Source organism: Lampetra fluviatilis, chromosome 54, assembly GCF_964198595.1.
Source record: "Lampetra fluviatilis chromosome 54, kcLamFluv1.1, whole genome shotgun sequence".
NCBI classification, from domain to species: Eukaryota; Metazoa; Chordata; class Hyperoartia; order Petromyzontiformes; family Petromyzontidae; genus Lampetra; species Lampetra fluviatilis.
The window spans coordinates 38,652-52,175 of record NC_136328.1 but is presented as its reverse complement, the minus strand read 5'-3'; the positions used below and the strand labels follow the sequence as shown (position 1 = coordinate 52,175).

Below are 13,524 nucleotides of genomic sequence, written 5' to 3'. Positions count from 1 at the left end.
CAATTCGCCCGAATGGTGAGGCTCTCCTCTGTCTCCCGTTCTTATATAGAGCAGCAGCAGGGTGACGTCATCATTAACTCATTAACTCAACAGGTGCAGAGATTTGAGGGGGGGGGGTTATTGTAATTATATACTAGATTAGTAATCAGGCAGTTGTTACGATGCGAGTTGTAGATTATTAATCACTTGGAATGTGTTTTATTGTGATTATGATTAACGAGACGGAACAAACGGTAAATACAAATTAGACGTTAAACCAACAACTGTTAATCATGTTTTTAATCGAATCACCACCGCCAGCTGTGACGGTTTATCACATCGACAGTCGATTGTGAAGCATTGCGTCATTTCATTTTTTACGTTTAACAGGTCCAGCACTTCATCTGTAGTGCGCTTGCCATTATGTGTTTTGCAAATCTGGCTTTGCTTATTTTTATCCTCCCTATGTTGATGTTGGCTGCAGTTTTACATTAAAGAGGCTATCGAGCCAGATGGTTGTGTCAGCAGCAGCAGATGACGATTGTAAGCCACCTCAGCCACTTCAATTCCGCCTGCCTTCCTGCCTCTGGATCTGCTGTCAACACCAAGAAGAGTGAAGCCGGTCCAAAGTTTTCTTGGTTAAACAAATTCTGATTGATAGTTTAAAAATATCTAGAATATTGACCAGGTAAGTGTGTGTGTCTGAGAGTGTGAGTGTGTCTGAGAATGTGAGAGTGAGTGTGTGTGAGTGTGAGAGTGAGTGTGCGTGTGTGAGTCTGAGAGAGTGAGTGTGTGTGAGTGAGAGTGTGTGAGTCTGAGAGTGTGAAAGTGAGTGTGTGTGAGTCTGATAGTGTGAGGGTGAGTGTGTGAGAGTGAGTGCAGGATTTCAGTCCTTCACGGCGTAGTGTGCTACCAACTGTTTTCTTAGTGACTATGGTCCCAGCTGCCTTGAGATCATTGACAAGATCCTCCCGTGTAGTTCTGGGCTAATTCCTCACCGTTCTCATGATCATTGCAACTCCACGAGGTGAGATCTTGCATGGAGCCCCAGGCCGAGGGAGATTGACAGTTCTTTTGTGTTTCTTCCATTTGCGAATATTCGCACCAACTTTTGTCACCTTCTCACCAAGCTGCTTGGCGATGGTCTTGTAGCCCATTCCAGCCTTGTGTAGGTCTACAATCTTGTCCCTGACATCCTTGCAGAGCTCTTTGGTCGTGGCCATGGTGGAGAGTTTGGAATCTGATTTATTGATTTCTTCTGTGAACAGGTGTCTTTTATACAGGTAACAAGTTGAGATTAGGAGCACTCCCTTTAAGAGTGTGCTTCTAATCTCAGCTTGTTACCTGTATAAAATACACCTGGGAGCCAGAAATCTTTCTGATTGAGAGGGGGTCAAATACTTATTTCCCTCATTAAAATGCAAACCAATTTATAACATTTTGACATGCGTTTTTCTGGATTTTGTTGTAATTCTCTCTCACTGTTCAAATAAACCTACCATTAAAATTATAGACTCATAATTTCTTTGTCAGTGGGCAAACGTACAAAATCAGCAGGGGATCAAATACTTTTTTCCCTCACTGTACGAACTTTCAGAGATACGAAGAAACGTGCCCGTGTGCCTGTTCGGACAGAGCCGCGCAACAAATGGGGATGGTGGCATCTACACCTGCAGAACGAGAAGAACCAGTGGCATCTACATCTACAGAACGAGAAGAACCAGTGGCATCTACATCTACAGAACGTGAAGAACCAGTGGCATCTAGATCTGCAGAACGTCAAAACCCAGTGGCATCTACATCTGCAGAACATGAAGAACCAGTTGCATCTATAGGAGAATTCCTGCCTATTCCTCTTATGGCATTATTACGTGTATTGACATTGAATGAGTCACTGTAGCGCGTGTCGCTAGGAGATTGGTAGACAAAGTCATTAGGGGTACAATTCCGTTCTGTCAATTGCACCTGTGGGCAAGGCATTCTGGAATATCCAGAAGGGGTGCGGGGCCGAGAGCGGAGCCTAAGCCACGCTGAGCAGGAGAAAAAGTCGAACTCCCGACGCACAAAATTGTGTTTTTTTACTTTTCTCGTTTATAATCGAGACGTGTGCAGCGGCCTTTTGATGTTCTGATGCAGATGATGGTTACACCACTCGTGTCTTCAAGGAGGAATGTTTGGGTCTCGAACGAGCAGGTACTTATTCTGGATGTCCCCTCTCCCACCCACGTGACCAGCCTCTCCCCCCCCCCCACGTGACCAGCCCCTCCCCCCCCCCACGTGACCAGCCCCTCCCACCCCCCACGTGACCAGCCCCCCCCCGCCCGTGACCAGCCCCTCCCACCCCCGCCCACGTGACCAGCCCCTCCCCTCCTTCGCCCACGTGACCAGCCCCTCCCACCCCCCGCCCACGTGACCAGCCCCTCCCCATCTGCCCACGTGACCAGCCCCTCCCCTCCCCCGCCCACGTGACCAGCCCCTCGCCTCCCCTGCCCACGTAACCAGCCCCTCCCCTGCCCACGTGACAAGCCCCTCCCCTCCCCCGCCCACGTGACCAGCCCCACACGCCCACGTGACCAGCCCCTCTCCCCCCCGCCCACGTGACCAGCCCCTCCCCCGCCCACGTGACCAGCCCCCCACGCCCACGTGACCAGCCCCGCCCACGTGACCAGCCCCGCCCACGTGACCAGCCCCGCCCACGTGACCAGCCCCTCCCCCGATTGCGATGACGTCACTACGCACGGGGGCGCCCACCAACCCGAGCGCGATGACGTCACCACGCAGGGAGGCGCTCCAACTACTTTTTTTTTTAATCAGTGAAGAAATAAAGAATTGCAGCGCAAATCGGCCGCAGAGTTTCGGTTTGTTTTTAACCGGCGCTTGACGTGCTACGTGTGACCTCTGGTGGACAAGTATTTAATGCGTGGTGACGTCTGCTATCAGGTGGACATGTGCAGTGTAGGCCAACACAGCACGCCAGCAGTTGCCGCTGTCAGGCGTCACCCCCGAGTTGTGAGTCGCTGCTGCTGCTGCGGCGTTCTGGCGTATGTCCCAAGCGGGTTGGCTGCAATGAAGCCGTGAAGACACCGAACAGTTCCACTGCTACAATTAGCGCGCTGAGGCGCTGCAGTTGCACTATGTGGCCACACGGTGGCGCTGCAGCAACCATGTTAAATTTCGATTTAAAGCTTTCGTGACTGCAGCAGGGATTCATCTTCTTGGTTCTTTCGGTAAAGTCGTCGCGTAGAAGGGAAGTAATAAAATAATAAAAATAAAACATAATAAACGTCGTGAGAATTATTTAATTATGTTTTATTTGTACTATTTTATTACTTCCCTTCTACGTGACTTTACCGAAAGAACCAAGAAGAAGCAACCATGTTGGTCAAGTTATTTCAGCGAATTTTCATTTTGCTTTTTGGTTCTTTCGGTGAAGTAACGTAGAAAGGAAATAAATTAAATAATAGAATAGGACGTTTCGATTGCAACACAAGCAATCGTCATCAGGTAGAAAACAAACAGTAAATCTTCTTGGTTCTTTCGGTAAAGTCACGTGGAAGGGAAATAATAAAATAATAATAATTAAACATAATAAAATACAATTCTCACGACGTTTCCCTGTCCCCAGACGACCTGCTTGTCAGTTTTGATGTGGTTTCCTTATTCACCAAAGTTCCTGTACCTGACACCATCGCAATCATTGAAGACTTGGTTCATCAAAGCCTGAATGCTGGGGTACCCCCCCTGGTGAGACACTGCTTAACCAATACATACTTCACCTGGAATGGAACTTTCTACAGGCAAACTGAGGGCACCCCAATGGGCTCCCCCCTATCTCCGGTTGTAGCCAACGTCTTCATGGAGAAATTTGAGACTGACGCCATCCAGACTGCCACTCTACGCCCGACCTTATGGAAGAGGTACGTAGATGACACTTTTGTCATCTGGCCACATGGCCGGCCTGCTCTAGACCAATTCCTCAACCACATCAATTCCATACACCCAGCCATCACACAGTGTACACACAATGTACACACAATGTACACACACAATGTACACAGTGTACACACACACGCAGTGTACACACAGTGTGTACAGTGTGCACACACGGTGTGTACAGTGTGCACACACGGTGTGTACAGTGTGCACACACGGTGTGTACACGTGTGCACACACGGTGTGTACACGTGTGCACACACGGTGTGTACACGTGTGCACACACGGTGTGTACACGTGTGCACACACGGTGTGTACACGTGTGCACACACGGTGTGTACACACGTGTGCACACACGGTGTGTGTGCACACGTGTGCACACACAATAATGTCCACATTGTTGAGCTGAGCTCACACACCCAAGGGGTCTCTGTTCAAGGGAGGGAGCAATGGAAAATTAATCTTAATCAACTTAAACACTAATCCCTCTACGTGACGTCACCACTCAGCATGACCTCATCGGCGTGAAACGCCAGGGGGAGGTGTACCTTCCTAGTTACGTCATGTCACCAAAGATTTCACCCCAACCGGTCTCAAGGGAGCGTGATGTCACCTCTGCCTGGGTCACTTCCGTTATCTGTTCAAGTACTATCCTTATTTGGGCAAAGCCACACCCACTGACTGGCGGCTCATTAACATAATTTATTCGTGAAAAACGTCACGAGTTCGTTGTGACCGGTTCGGCACCAACGGCCCATCCCTCCACGATTGGGCCAGGCTCATTAACATAATTTATGTAAGTTACAGAGCCGCTCATTGTGGGAAGGGAGTGTCTTGTACCCCACAAGTGACGTCATGTCACCTGCTGCTGCCGCGTGACGTCACGAGGTAACGGAAAGTTGACGCTCCGCGCGGGAACTGAAATCTGAGGTGAGAAATTCTCATCGCGGTTGTGGTTGTTGTTGTTGTGGTTGTTGTTGTTGTGGTGGTTGTTGTTGTGGTTGTTGTTGTTGTTGTGTACCGAGGTAGAGCCTCGCTCTCTCTCTCGTAGGGATGTCAATTGAGTTGCAGCAAGCATGGAAGCGATGTCCAGATTGAAACTTTACAACGCGGGGCCTTGCCTCTTCAAGTTCAAGTTCATTTATTAGGTATAGCCCTGTGAGCCATTCAGCTCTTGAATCGGGTGCAACCGCAACAAACAAAAAACAAAAACATGAACAAAAAAACATCTTAAAGTGAATATGTGACTAAGTGCAAACAGAAAATCCAAGAAAAGACAGCAAAATATTGCAGAAAAAACACCGTATACCAACGCTGTGTGCAAAAATCCCAGTGGGATGCAAGTCAAACAACAACAACCACAAGACAGCTTAAATTAAGGCCATCAGTCTAACTCTGTACTACAACAAACAAACATGGCTAAAACAATACACTTTTCGAAATCACCAAAATAAAGCCATGAAAGCAATGAAAAAGCAATCAGGAACTGTGACAGAATTTTCACAATAAATGGCATAAACAACATGTACTACCAAAACCCTGCAGCCATAGCTGGCTGCATGAGTCACTCCACCTTTAAGATCAGCACACTAAATCAAAACACAGGTCATACTTTGTAGCGATCATCCGGAGCGAAACATTTTATTTTAGGTCACTGAATAGCACTGGCAGCTAGGGGTGTACAACTCCTCTAGAGCAGTTTTGAGTAAAGATCTCATAGGTAGTGATTCAAGTTTCAATTTATTGGCAACAGCATTCCAGACCCTGGGGGCATCAATAGCAAAGGCCCTTCCTCCAGTATATGTACGGCAATAGGGAATATTAAGCTGGTAAATGAGTGTAGACCTTAGGTCAAATTTGTTCTTTGAAACAGAGATGAGATCCAGCAGGTAATCTGCAGATTCTTTTGCAAGTACATCATGAATAAATAAGATCTGGTGCACAAGCCGTCGAACATTCAGAGATGTTAAGTTTGACCCAATGTAGAGGTCACAGTGGTGAGTTCTATATGGGCAGTTCAATGCAAATCTTAAGGCCGAGTGATACATTGAGTCAAGCTTCTTCAGTACAGTACTTGGGGCTGATTTATAAACAATGTCACAGTAATCAAGTAGAGGCAGTATGGTAGCTTTAATCAATTCCAAACGGAACATAGGGGGGAAGCAGTGCTTGTGTCGATATAGAAAACCAATTTTAATTTTTGTCTTTTTCCCAATATAATCAATGTGATCTTCAAAATTCAGTTTTGAATCCAGGATGATCCCAAGATACTTATAGATCTTAACTTGCTCTATTTGATCATTATTTAAGGAATGTAATTTGGGGAAAATAACTTCCCGCTTTAGTCCTGGTGAGAAGCATAGCACCTTGGTTTTGGCAGGATTTAGGACTAGTTTAAGAGCAACTAGCTGATGTTGTAGTTTGTTGAAATCACTCTGGAGCTTAGCAATCACGTCATCCGGAGAGCGGCCAGCAGTAATTAGTACCGTGTCATCTGCAAAAAGATTTACCCTGGAATAATCCAGTTCAGTGCCCAAGTCATTTACATAAAGAGAGAACAGGAGGGGGCCGAGAATGGAACCCTGTGGAACCCCTTTTGTTATCTTAACACTGTTTGACCTCCAACCATCTGTGAATACAGTTTGGGTGCGAGAAAAGAGGTAATTTTTTAACCATTTTACTGTGTTTTCGGAAAAACCGAGGCAACTTATTTTACTAAGCAGGATGTTGTGGTCTACTGTATCAAAAGCTTTGGACAAGTCAAGACAGGCGCAGTACTGCTTATTATCAAGGCTACTGTAAATGTGATTCATAGAGTCTAATGCAGCAGATGTGGTGCTGTATTTTTTTCGGAACCCAGATTGTTTTAGATGTAATAGATGGTTGGCGGACAGGAAACTGATAATTTGGTAGTTCAATAATTTTTCAAAAATTTTCATCAACGGGGACAAAATTGAGATAGGTCGGTAGTTATTTGGATCATCTTTAGGGCCCCCTTTGTGAAGTGGACGAACATAGGAATGTTTCCATTCTAGAGGAACTGATGCTTCTTTGATGGACAGGTTGAAAATGTGGGCTATAGGTTTGTATATTAGGTGACCAACACTTAGTAGAGCAAAGACGGGAATACTATCTGCTCCGGTAGAGGAGGACCCTTTGAGGAAGGACAGTTGTTTCAGAACATTACTTTCGTGGATTGGCTGAAAACTAAATTCGCTTAATGTTTGGATAGGGGTGTAGGAATTTGCATGAGCAGGGGTGACTCCCAATAGATTATCAAATAGGGTACCAGCTTCAGAAAAATGAAGGTTAAAATTGTCAACTATTTTTTGGGGATCTGAAAAATATTCCCCATTTCGGTTAAGCTGAACGGGCAGATGATCTGTTTTGGATGCCTTTTCGATACATTTGATTGTTTTCCAGAAAATCCTGGCATTTCCATGAGATTCAAGGAGAGTAGAAGAGAAGTGCCCTCGCCTGGTCGTGTTCGCTTCAATTCTCTCGCTTAGTTGAGCAATTTCGATTTAAAGCTTTCGTGACTGCAGTGATTCATCTTCTTGGTTCTTTCGGTGAAGTCACGTAGAATAGAAATAAAACAATAAAACTATACAATTTAATTATGTTTTATATCACGTAGAATGTAAATAATGAAATAATATTCCCTCTTATTTGTATTATTTCCATTCTAAGTGACTTTCCCGAAAGAACCAAGAAGATAGTTTAGCAACCTGTGGAAGAACGCGATCAGCCAGGCGACGCGTTAGTTCTAGGTGAAGTCACCATGTAGGTAAGAAATGAATACAAATTCATAAAAGTAACAATAGAAATAAAATATAAACAAATCACGACGTTTCGGAGGCAACACAAGTCTATAATGTAGACTAGCCTGGTTATTAAGCTGGGTGAGTGTACTGGCAGTCTATAATGTAGACTGCAGCCCGGTTATTAAGCTGGGTGAGTGTACTGGCAGTCTATAATGTAGACTATAATTTGCTGCATCAAGTGAGGCGTGATTTATTATAATTTTATTATTTTATTTATATTTGTACTTTTATTAATTTTAATTTCATTTTTTACCTACGTGGTGACTTTACCGAAAAAACCTAAGAGTACGTTAGTTGGTGTGTTGACCGACTCTCTGTGTTGCATTACATTAAGTGTCTCTCTCTCTCTGTGCAGTCACCAAACCTCCAAGTCTCTCATTGACACAAGGCCGTCATTATAACATGTTATAATAAGTATAATATTATGTTATAATATTTATTAATTATAATGTTATAATAAGTATAATATGTTATAATTATTATATTAATATATATTAATAATAATGTTATAATAAGTATAATATGTCATAATTATAATGTTATAATATGTTATAATAAGTATTATAATCAAATATGCCCCCTCAATATGTTTCTGTAAAAATATTTGTAAATAATAATTGCCATGCTCTGTTAATGAAGACAACAATTTGCTAAACCTTGGCAACGAAATCTGGACTTGTCTTCATATAACAATGCATAGATTCCTGTTTATAGGATTGCGTTGTACTTTATGAATCCCTAATCTCTGCCATTACATACTATGAAACAAGAAAGGTTAAAAAGAAAAAAACAGAGCAATGTATTACAATACACTATTAGACATTATTGTATCAAATAAAACAAAGTCCATCCCATGTGTTAGTGAACTTTTTAAAATATTTTAGGGAGGAAATGGCAGGAAAATAGTTTTCAAATTTAGATATTTTTCTGGCGGGGGGACCCCAGACCCGTGGAATATTTGGTCCCCCCCAATGTTGACTCCATGGCTACGGCCTTGCATTGACATGCTAATTTCTCTACCCCCCCCCTCTCTCTATTTAAGGCCTCAACACAGAGGCGTTGTTTCTCTGTGTGCCTATGTGTGTCTCTCTCTGTGTGTCTCTGTGTGTCTCTGTGTGTCTCTCTCTCTGTGTGTCTCTGTGTGTCTCTCTCTCTGTGTGTCTCTGTGTCATCTCTCTGTGTGTGTGTCTCTGTGTCATCTCTCTGTGTGTCTATGTGTGTGTGTCTCTGTGTCATCTCTCTCTGTGTGTCTATGTGTGTGTGTCTCTGTGTCATCTCTCTCTGTGTGTCTATATGTGTCTCTCTCTGTGTGTCTTTGTGTCATCTCTCTCTGCTTATGTGTCTGTCTATGTGTCTCCGTGTCTCTCTCTAAAATTGAGCAATCTTTGGAAGAACATTATCAACCAGGTAGGGTGTTGACTGTTATGTTAGCTGACTCTAAGTTTAATAGGTTTTTTTTCTCTTTCATTTGTACCTGATGAGGATTGCTTGTGTTGCAGTTGAAACGTCGTATGCTATTATATAATGTATTTATTTATTCTACGTGACTTTACCGAAAGAACCAAAGAGTATCTTGCTTAAGTTTTAATTTCCCTTCACCTGGCTCGCTACTTTGTAACTTGTTTTGTTTTAAATATTCACACAGTTTTTTTTCATTTCTTACCAGGCCACGCCCGCTTGAGCTGCTGTACCGCTCTTGTTTTCAGAAGCGACCTGCCCACAACAACAATAACAACAAGGTGAGGCTCGTCAACAGCGTGGTGGTGTTCACTCTAGACACGTGGCGGTGTTCACTCTAGACGTGTGGCCGTGTTCACTCTAGACACATGGCGGTGTTCACTCTAGACACGTGGTGGTGTTCACTCTAGACGCGTGGCGGTGTTCACTCTAGACACATAGCGGTGTTCACTCTAGACACGTGGTGGTGTTCACTATAGACACGTGGCGGTGTTCACTCTAGACACGTGGTGGTGTTCACTATAGACACATGGTGGTGTTCACTCTAGACGCGTGGTGGTGTTCACTCTAGACACGTGGCGGTGTTCACTATAGACACGTGGCGGTGTTCACTCTAGACACGTGGCGATGTTCACTCAAGACACGTGGCGATGTTCACTCTAGACACGTGGCGGTGTTCGCTCTAGACACGTGGCGATGTTCACTCAAGACACGTGGCGGTGTTCACTATAGACACGTGGCGGTGTTCACTCTAGACACGTGGTGGTGTTCACTCTAGACACGTGGCGGTGTTCACTCTAGACACGTGGCGGTGTTCACTTTAGATATGTGGAGGTGTTCATTCTAGACGCGTGGATGTGTTCACTCTAGACGCGTGGCGGTGTTCACTCTAGACGCGTGGAGGTGTTCACTCTGGACGTGTGGCGGTGTTCACTCTCTACATGTGGAGGGGTAACCCGAGGATCGGGAAGGAAATCCACGCGACCACGGGGAGAGAGAGAGAGAGAGACACGTAAACTACAAATATACAGCAGGCGTCAGGGTCGGGATCGAACCCACGACTTCCTGTATGCCAGGACAGGTAGTTAACATCTCACCACAGAGAGACACGCAGCCTCGGCTGTGTTGGTTGATCCTCAATGAATTACTTGGTGGGTGAAGGTGGCCAGGCGTGGGTCTGGACACACCACCACCTGTGAACCATGCCAGTGTGTGACAGTGGTGGAGCCAGTGGGGGTGGGGTGGCACGTGCCCCCCCAACGATCATTGGGGTTTATTAGTAACTAGCTTCACTACCCGGCTTTGCCCGGGACTTGGATTCTTGTCTTGGATTAATTTAATATTCCCTCATAATTCAATGAAAAACCCTGAAAAAATTGATGCTTGCAAGAAAGAAGCCGAAACACTTCAATTTACCTAAATCGGATGTTTTCACTCAAGGAAATTCAACCTGAACCCACTGCTACGTCAGGTCGATTTTTGCCACTCGGGAAGGGAATGACGCGGCGTTCGCTTAGACATTTCAGACAGCATAAGCTGTGAAAATTTCATGATGCCAGAGCTCAGCTTTGGAGAGTTTTTGCTGCTTCACACAAACAAACAGGTGTAAGTTCTGCTTTATATTTAAGATGGCAGTTGTACCCGTTCTTCACACGGATTTGTATTGAAACTCCGAGAAGCCAATGGCTTAATCGGCCAGGAGCGAAGCGCCACCTAAAATCTCCCGGCACGCTGTGAACAGCTGTAGAAGTACGGCGCGCGAAGAGCCATGTGGTAGGGGGGTAAGCATTGCAGAGCGCTTAGCTCAGGTGTGATGCGGGTTGATGCCACATACGTCATGGTCATTTCCCCCCCCCCCCCCCAAAATATAAAAGTCTATTTTTCTTTCCTGAAGGCATCAACACGTTCAGCGAGCGCGATGACGATCACAAGCGTCGAATGAAAAGCAAGGGACAAGTCCTTTCTTACTAACAACTCCTTTCTCACTAACAACTCCTTACTTACTAACAACTCCTGTAATTTTTCATTGCTGGAGGGGTTTCCCCCCCTATCTGAAAATCCTGGCTCCACCTCTGAGTGTGTGACAGTGTCAAGTTTGTATTTGCAGTAAAGTCTATTAACTCTATTGAGCACAGAGGTTATATCAAAACGGTAGTTTATTTTAGTTTTCCTCTGGAACTCTTTGTAAGAATGGAGTCAGGAAGTGATCACAGCACACACGTGCAGCAGCTGAAGTCGGAACTGCTCATCCCAGCAATCAAGGACATCTGTGCCTGGCTTCACATCTCTAAGTTGCGATTGAACATTAATTTATGCATTTGTGCATGACACAAATTGTATTATTTTCAACACCCTTTGCTATGTCAGCTGAATTTAGCTTTCATAAACATTTATTTAGAAGCCAGACAGCTGAAATTGTGTGCTGAGTTTTGGGTTAACGTTCATTTTGAAGATATGAGGGCTTCCAGGCATTTTTATGACCATTTGCCCTCTCATTGTGTGCCATAACAGACCGTGTGATGAATTTGGGACACTTTTTTTTACTATATCATAAATATATGAATAAGTGTAGACGTGTAAGTCACGTGTGACTGTGTATATATGCATTCCTCTGTGCCTCGATACTGACGTGTAGATGGTGTGGATATTCTTCTTTTTCTGTCTGCAGCTGTCGCTGCCTCTGCAGAAGTGGTCTCATGGAGCAAAGGCAGTCGGCGCAGCTCGGTGCAAAAAGGCAACAATGCGACCGGTGTGCATACAGCACGGATCGTCCTGGAAATTTGACACGGCACCAGAGAACTCACACAGGAGAAAAACCCTTCAAGTGCAGTGTGTGTGGGAGGGCGTTTGCACGTTCAGCTCATCTTGTAAAACACCAGAGAATACACGCGGGAGAGAAACCCTTCAAGTGCAGTGTGTGTGGGAAGGCGTTTTCAGATTCATCTGCTCTTGTAGCACACCAGAGAACACACACGGGAGAGAAACCCTTCAAGTGCAGTGTGTGTGGGAAGACGTTTGCACTTTCAGCTCATCTTGTAGCACACCAGAGAACACACACGGGAGAAAAACCCTTCAAGTGCAGTGTGTGTGGGACGACGTTTGCACTTTCAGCTCATCTTGTAGCACACCAGAGAACACACACGGGAGAGAAACCCTTCAAGTGCAGTGTATGTGGGAAGGCGTTTGCACGTTCATCTACTCTTGTAATACACCAGAAAACACACACGGGAGAGAAACCCTTCAAGTGCAGTGTGTGTGGGAAGGCGTTTTCACAGTCATCTGATCTTAAAATACACCAGAGAACACACACGGGAGAGAAACCCTTCAGGTGCACTCCGTGCAGGAAGGCGTTTGCACAGTCATCACATCTTCATGTACACCAGAGAACACACAAGCATCAGAAAATCCACCAGGAGTGGAGTCTGAAATCAGCTTGTGAAAGTCAAAGTGCCGCAATGAGCCCATCCCTCATCAAACAAGAACCGGAAGAAAATCCCAGCTTGGACACTTTCAAAGAAATCAAGGTGAAATATGAAGAGGTGAAGGTGAAATGTGAAGACGTGATGGTGAAGAGCGAAGAAGTGAAGGTAAAATGTGAAGATGAAGATTCAACTCCCAAATCGGACCTTCACATCGATGGAGGCAACGTGAAGCAGGAGGAGAATTCTGACTGTGAGGCAGAGCGAGGCGACTCCCAGCAGTTTGTGGAAGTGGAGGTTTGGGTTGACTTCCTCCGAGACAATACAAAGTCAAATGGAGACCCGGGAGATGCGTAAGCCTTAGACCAGTGGTTCTTAACCTGGGTTCGATCGAACCCCAGGGGTTCGGTGAGTCAGTCTCAGGGGTTTGGCGGAGGTTAAGACACACACCTGACTCATGATTGTGCACCAGTAAAACATGTACCTATGTTTTGAATTTGAAAAAAAAAAAAAAAATTTCCAATTAAGAAGGGTTCTGTGAATGCGCATATGAAACTGGTGGGGTTCAGTACCTCCAACAAGGTTAAGAACCACTGCCTTAGACGATGCCGCTCCAATAGATGCACCTTTGTCACAGGCCTCTATTGACAAGAATGTGAAGTTGAACACTCAGTTCCTAGGTTCAACCTGCAGGGTAAGAGCGGCCAGTCTTTGTGGACCTGTGTGTTGGGTAGATCTCTAACCAGGAGCGAGAGCCAATAAGCTCCCAAGCATTCACTATGTTATTGTAATATTGTAAATTACGGTGGGAGACCACTTGATGGGTAGCACACTTTATTAACACTTGTCTTTGCCACAATAACACGTGTGGTCACTACAGCTCACGCTACACGTTCCACCCGGCTACACAC

The 13,524-nt window shown here is 45.1% G+C and overlaps 1 protein-coding gene and 1 long non-coding RNA gene across 2 annotated transcripts in view; both read left to right on the top strand.

Annotated features, from left to right (window-relative positions):
- Positions 1-13,094, top strand: part of LOC144949543 (uncharacterized) — a 59,026-nt gene extending 45,932 nt beyond the window's left edge. Inside the window, exon 3 of the mRNA XM_078879472.1 lies at positions 11,956-13,094. Coding sequence (XP_078735598.1) covers positions 11,956-12,970 — 1,015 coding nt within the window. The 3' untranslated portion in view covers positions 12,971-13,094. The remainder of the gene's footprint in view (positions 1-11,955) is intronic.
- LOC144949546 (uncharacterized) lies at positions 4,831-11,939 on the top strand. Its single transcript, XR_013640287.1, has 3 exons — positions 4,831-4,842; positions 9,403-9,475; positions 11,863-11,939. It is a non-coding gene; the product is annotated as an uncharacterized LOC144949546 (long non-coding RNA).
- Positions 13,095-13,524: the final 430 nt, after the last annotated feature.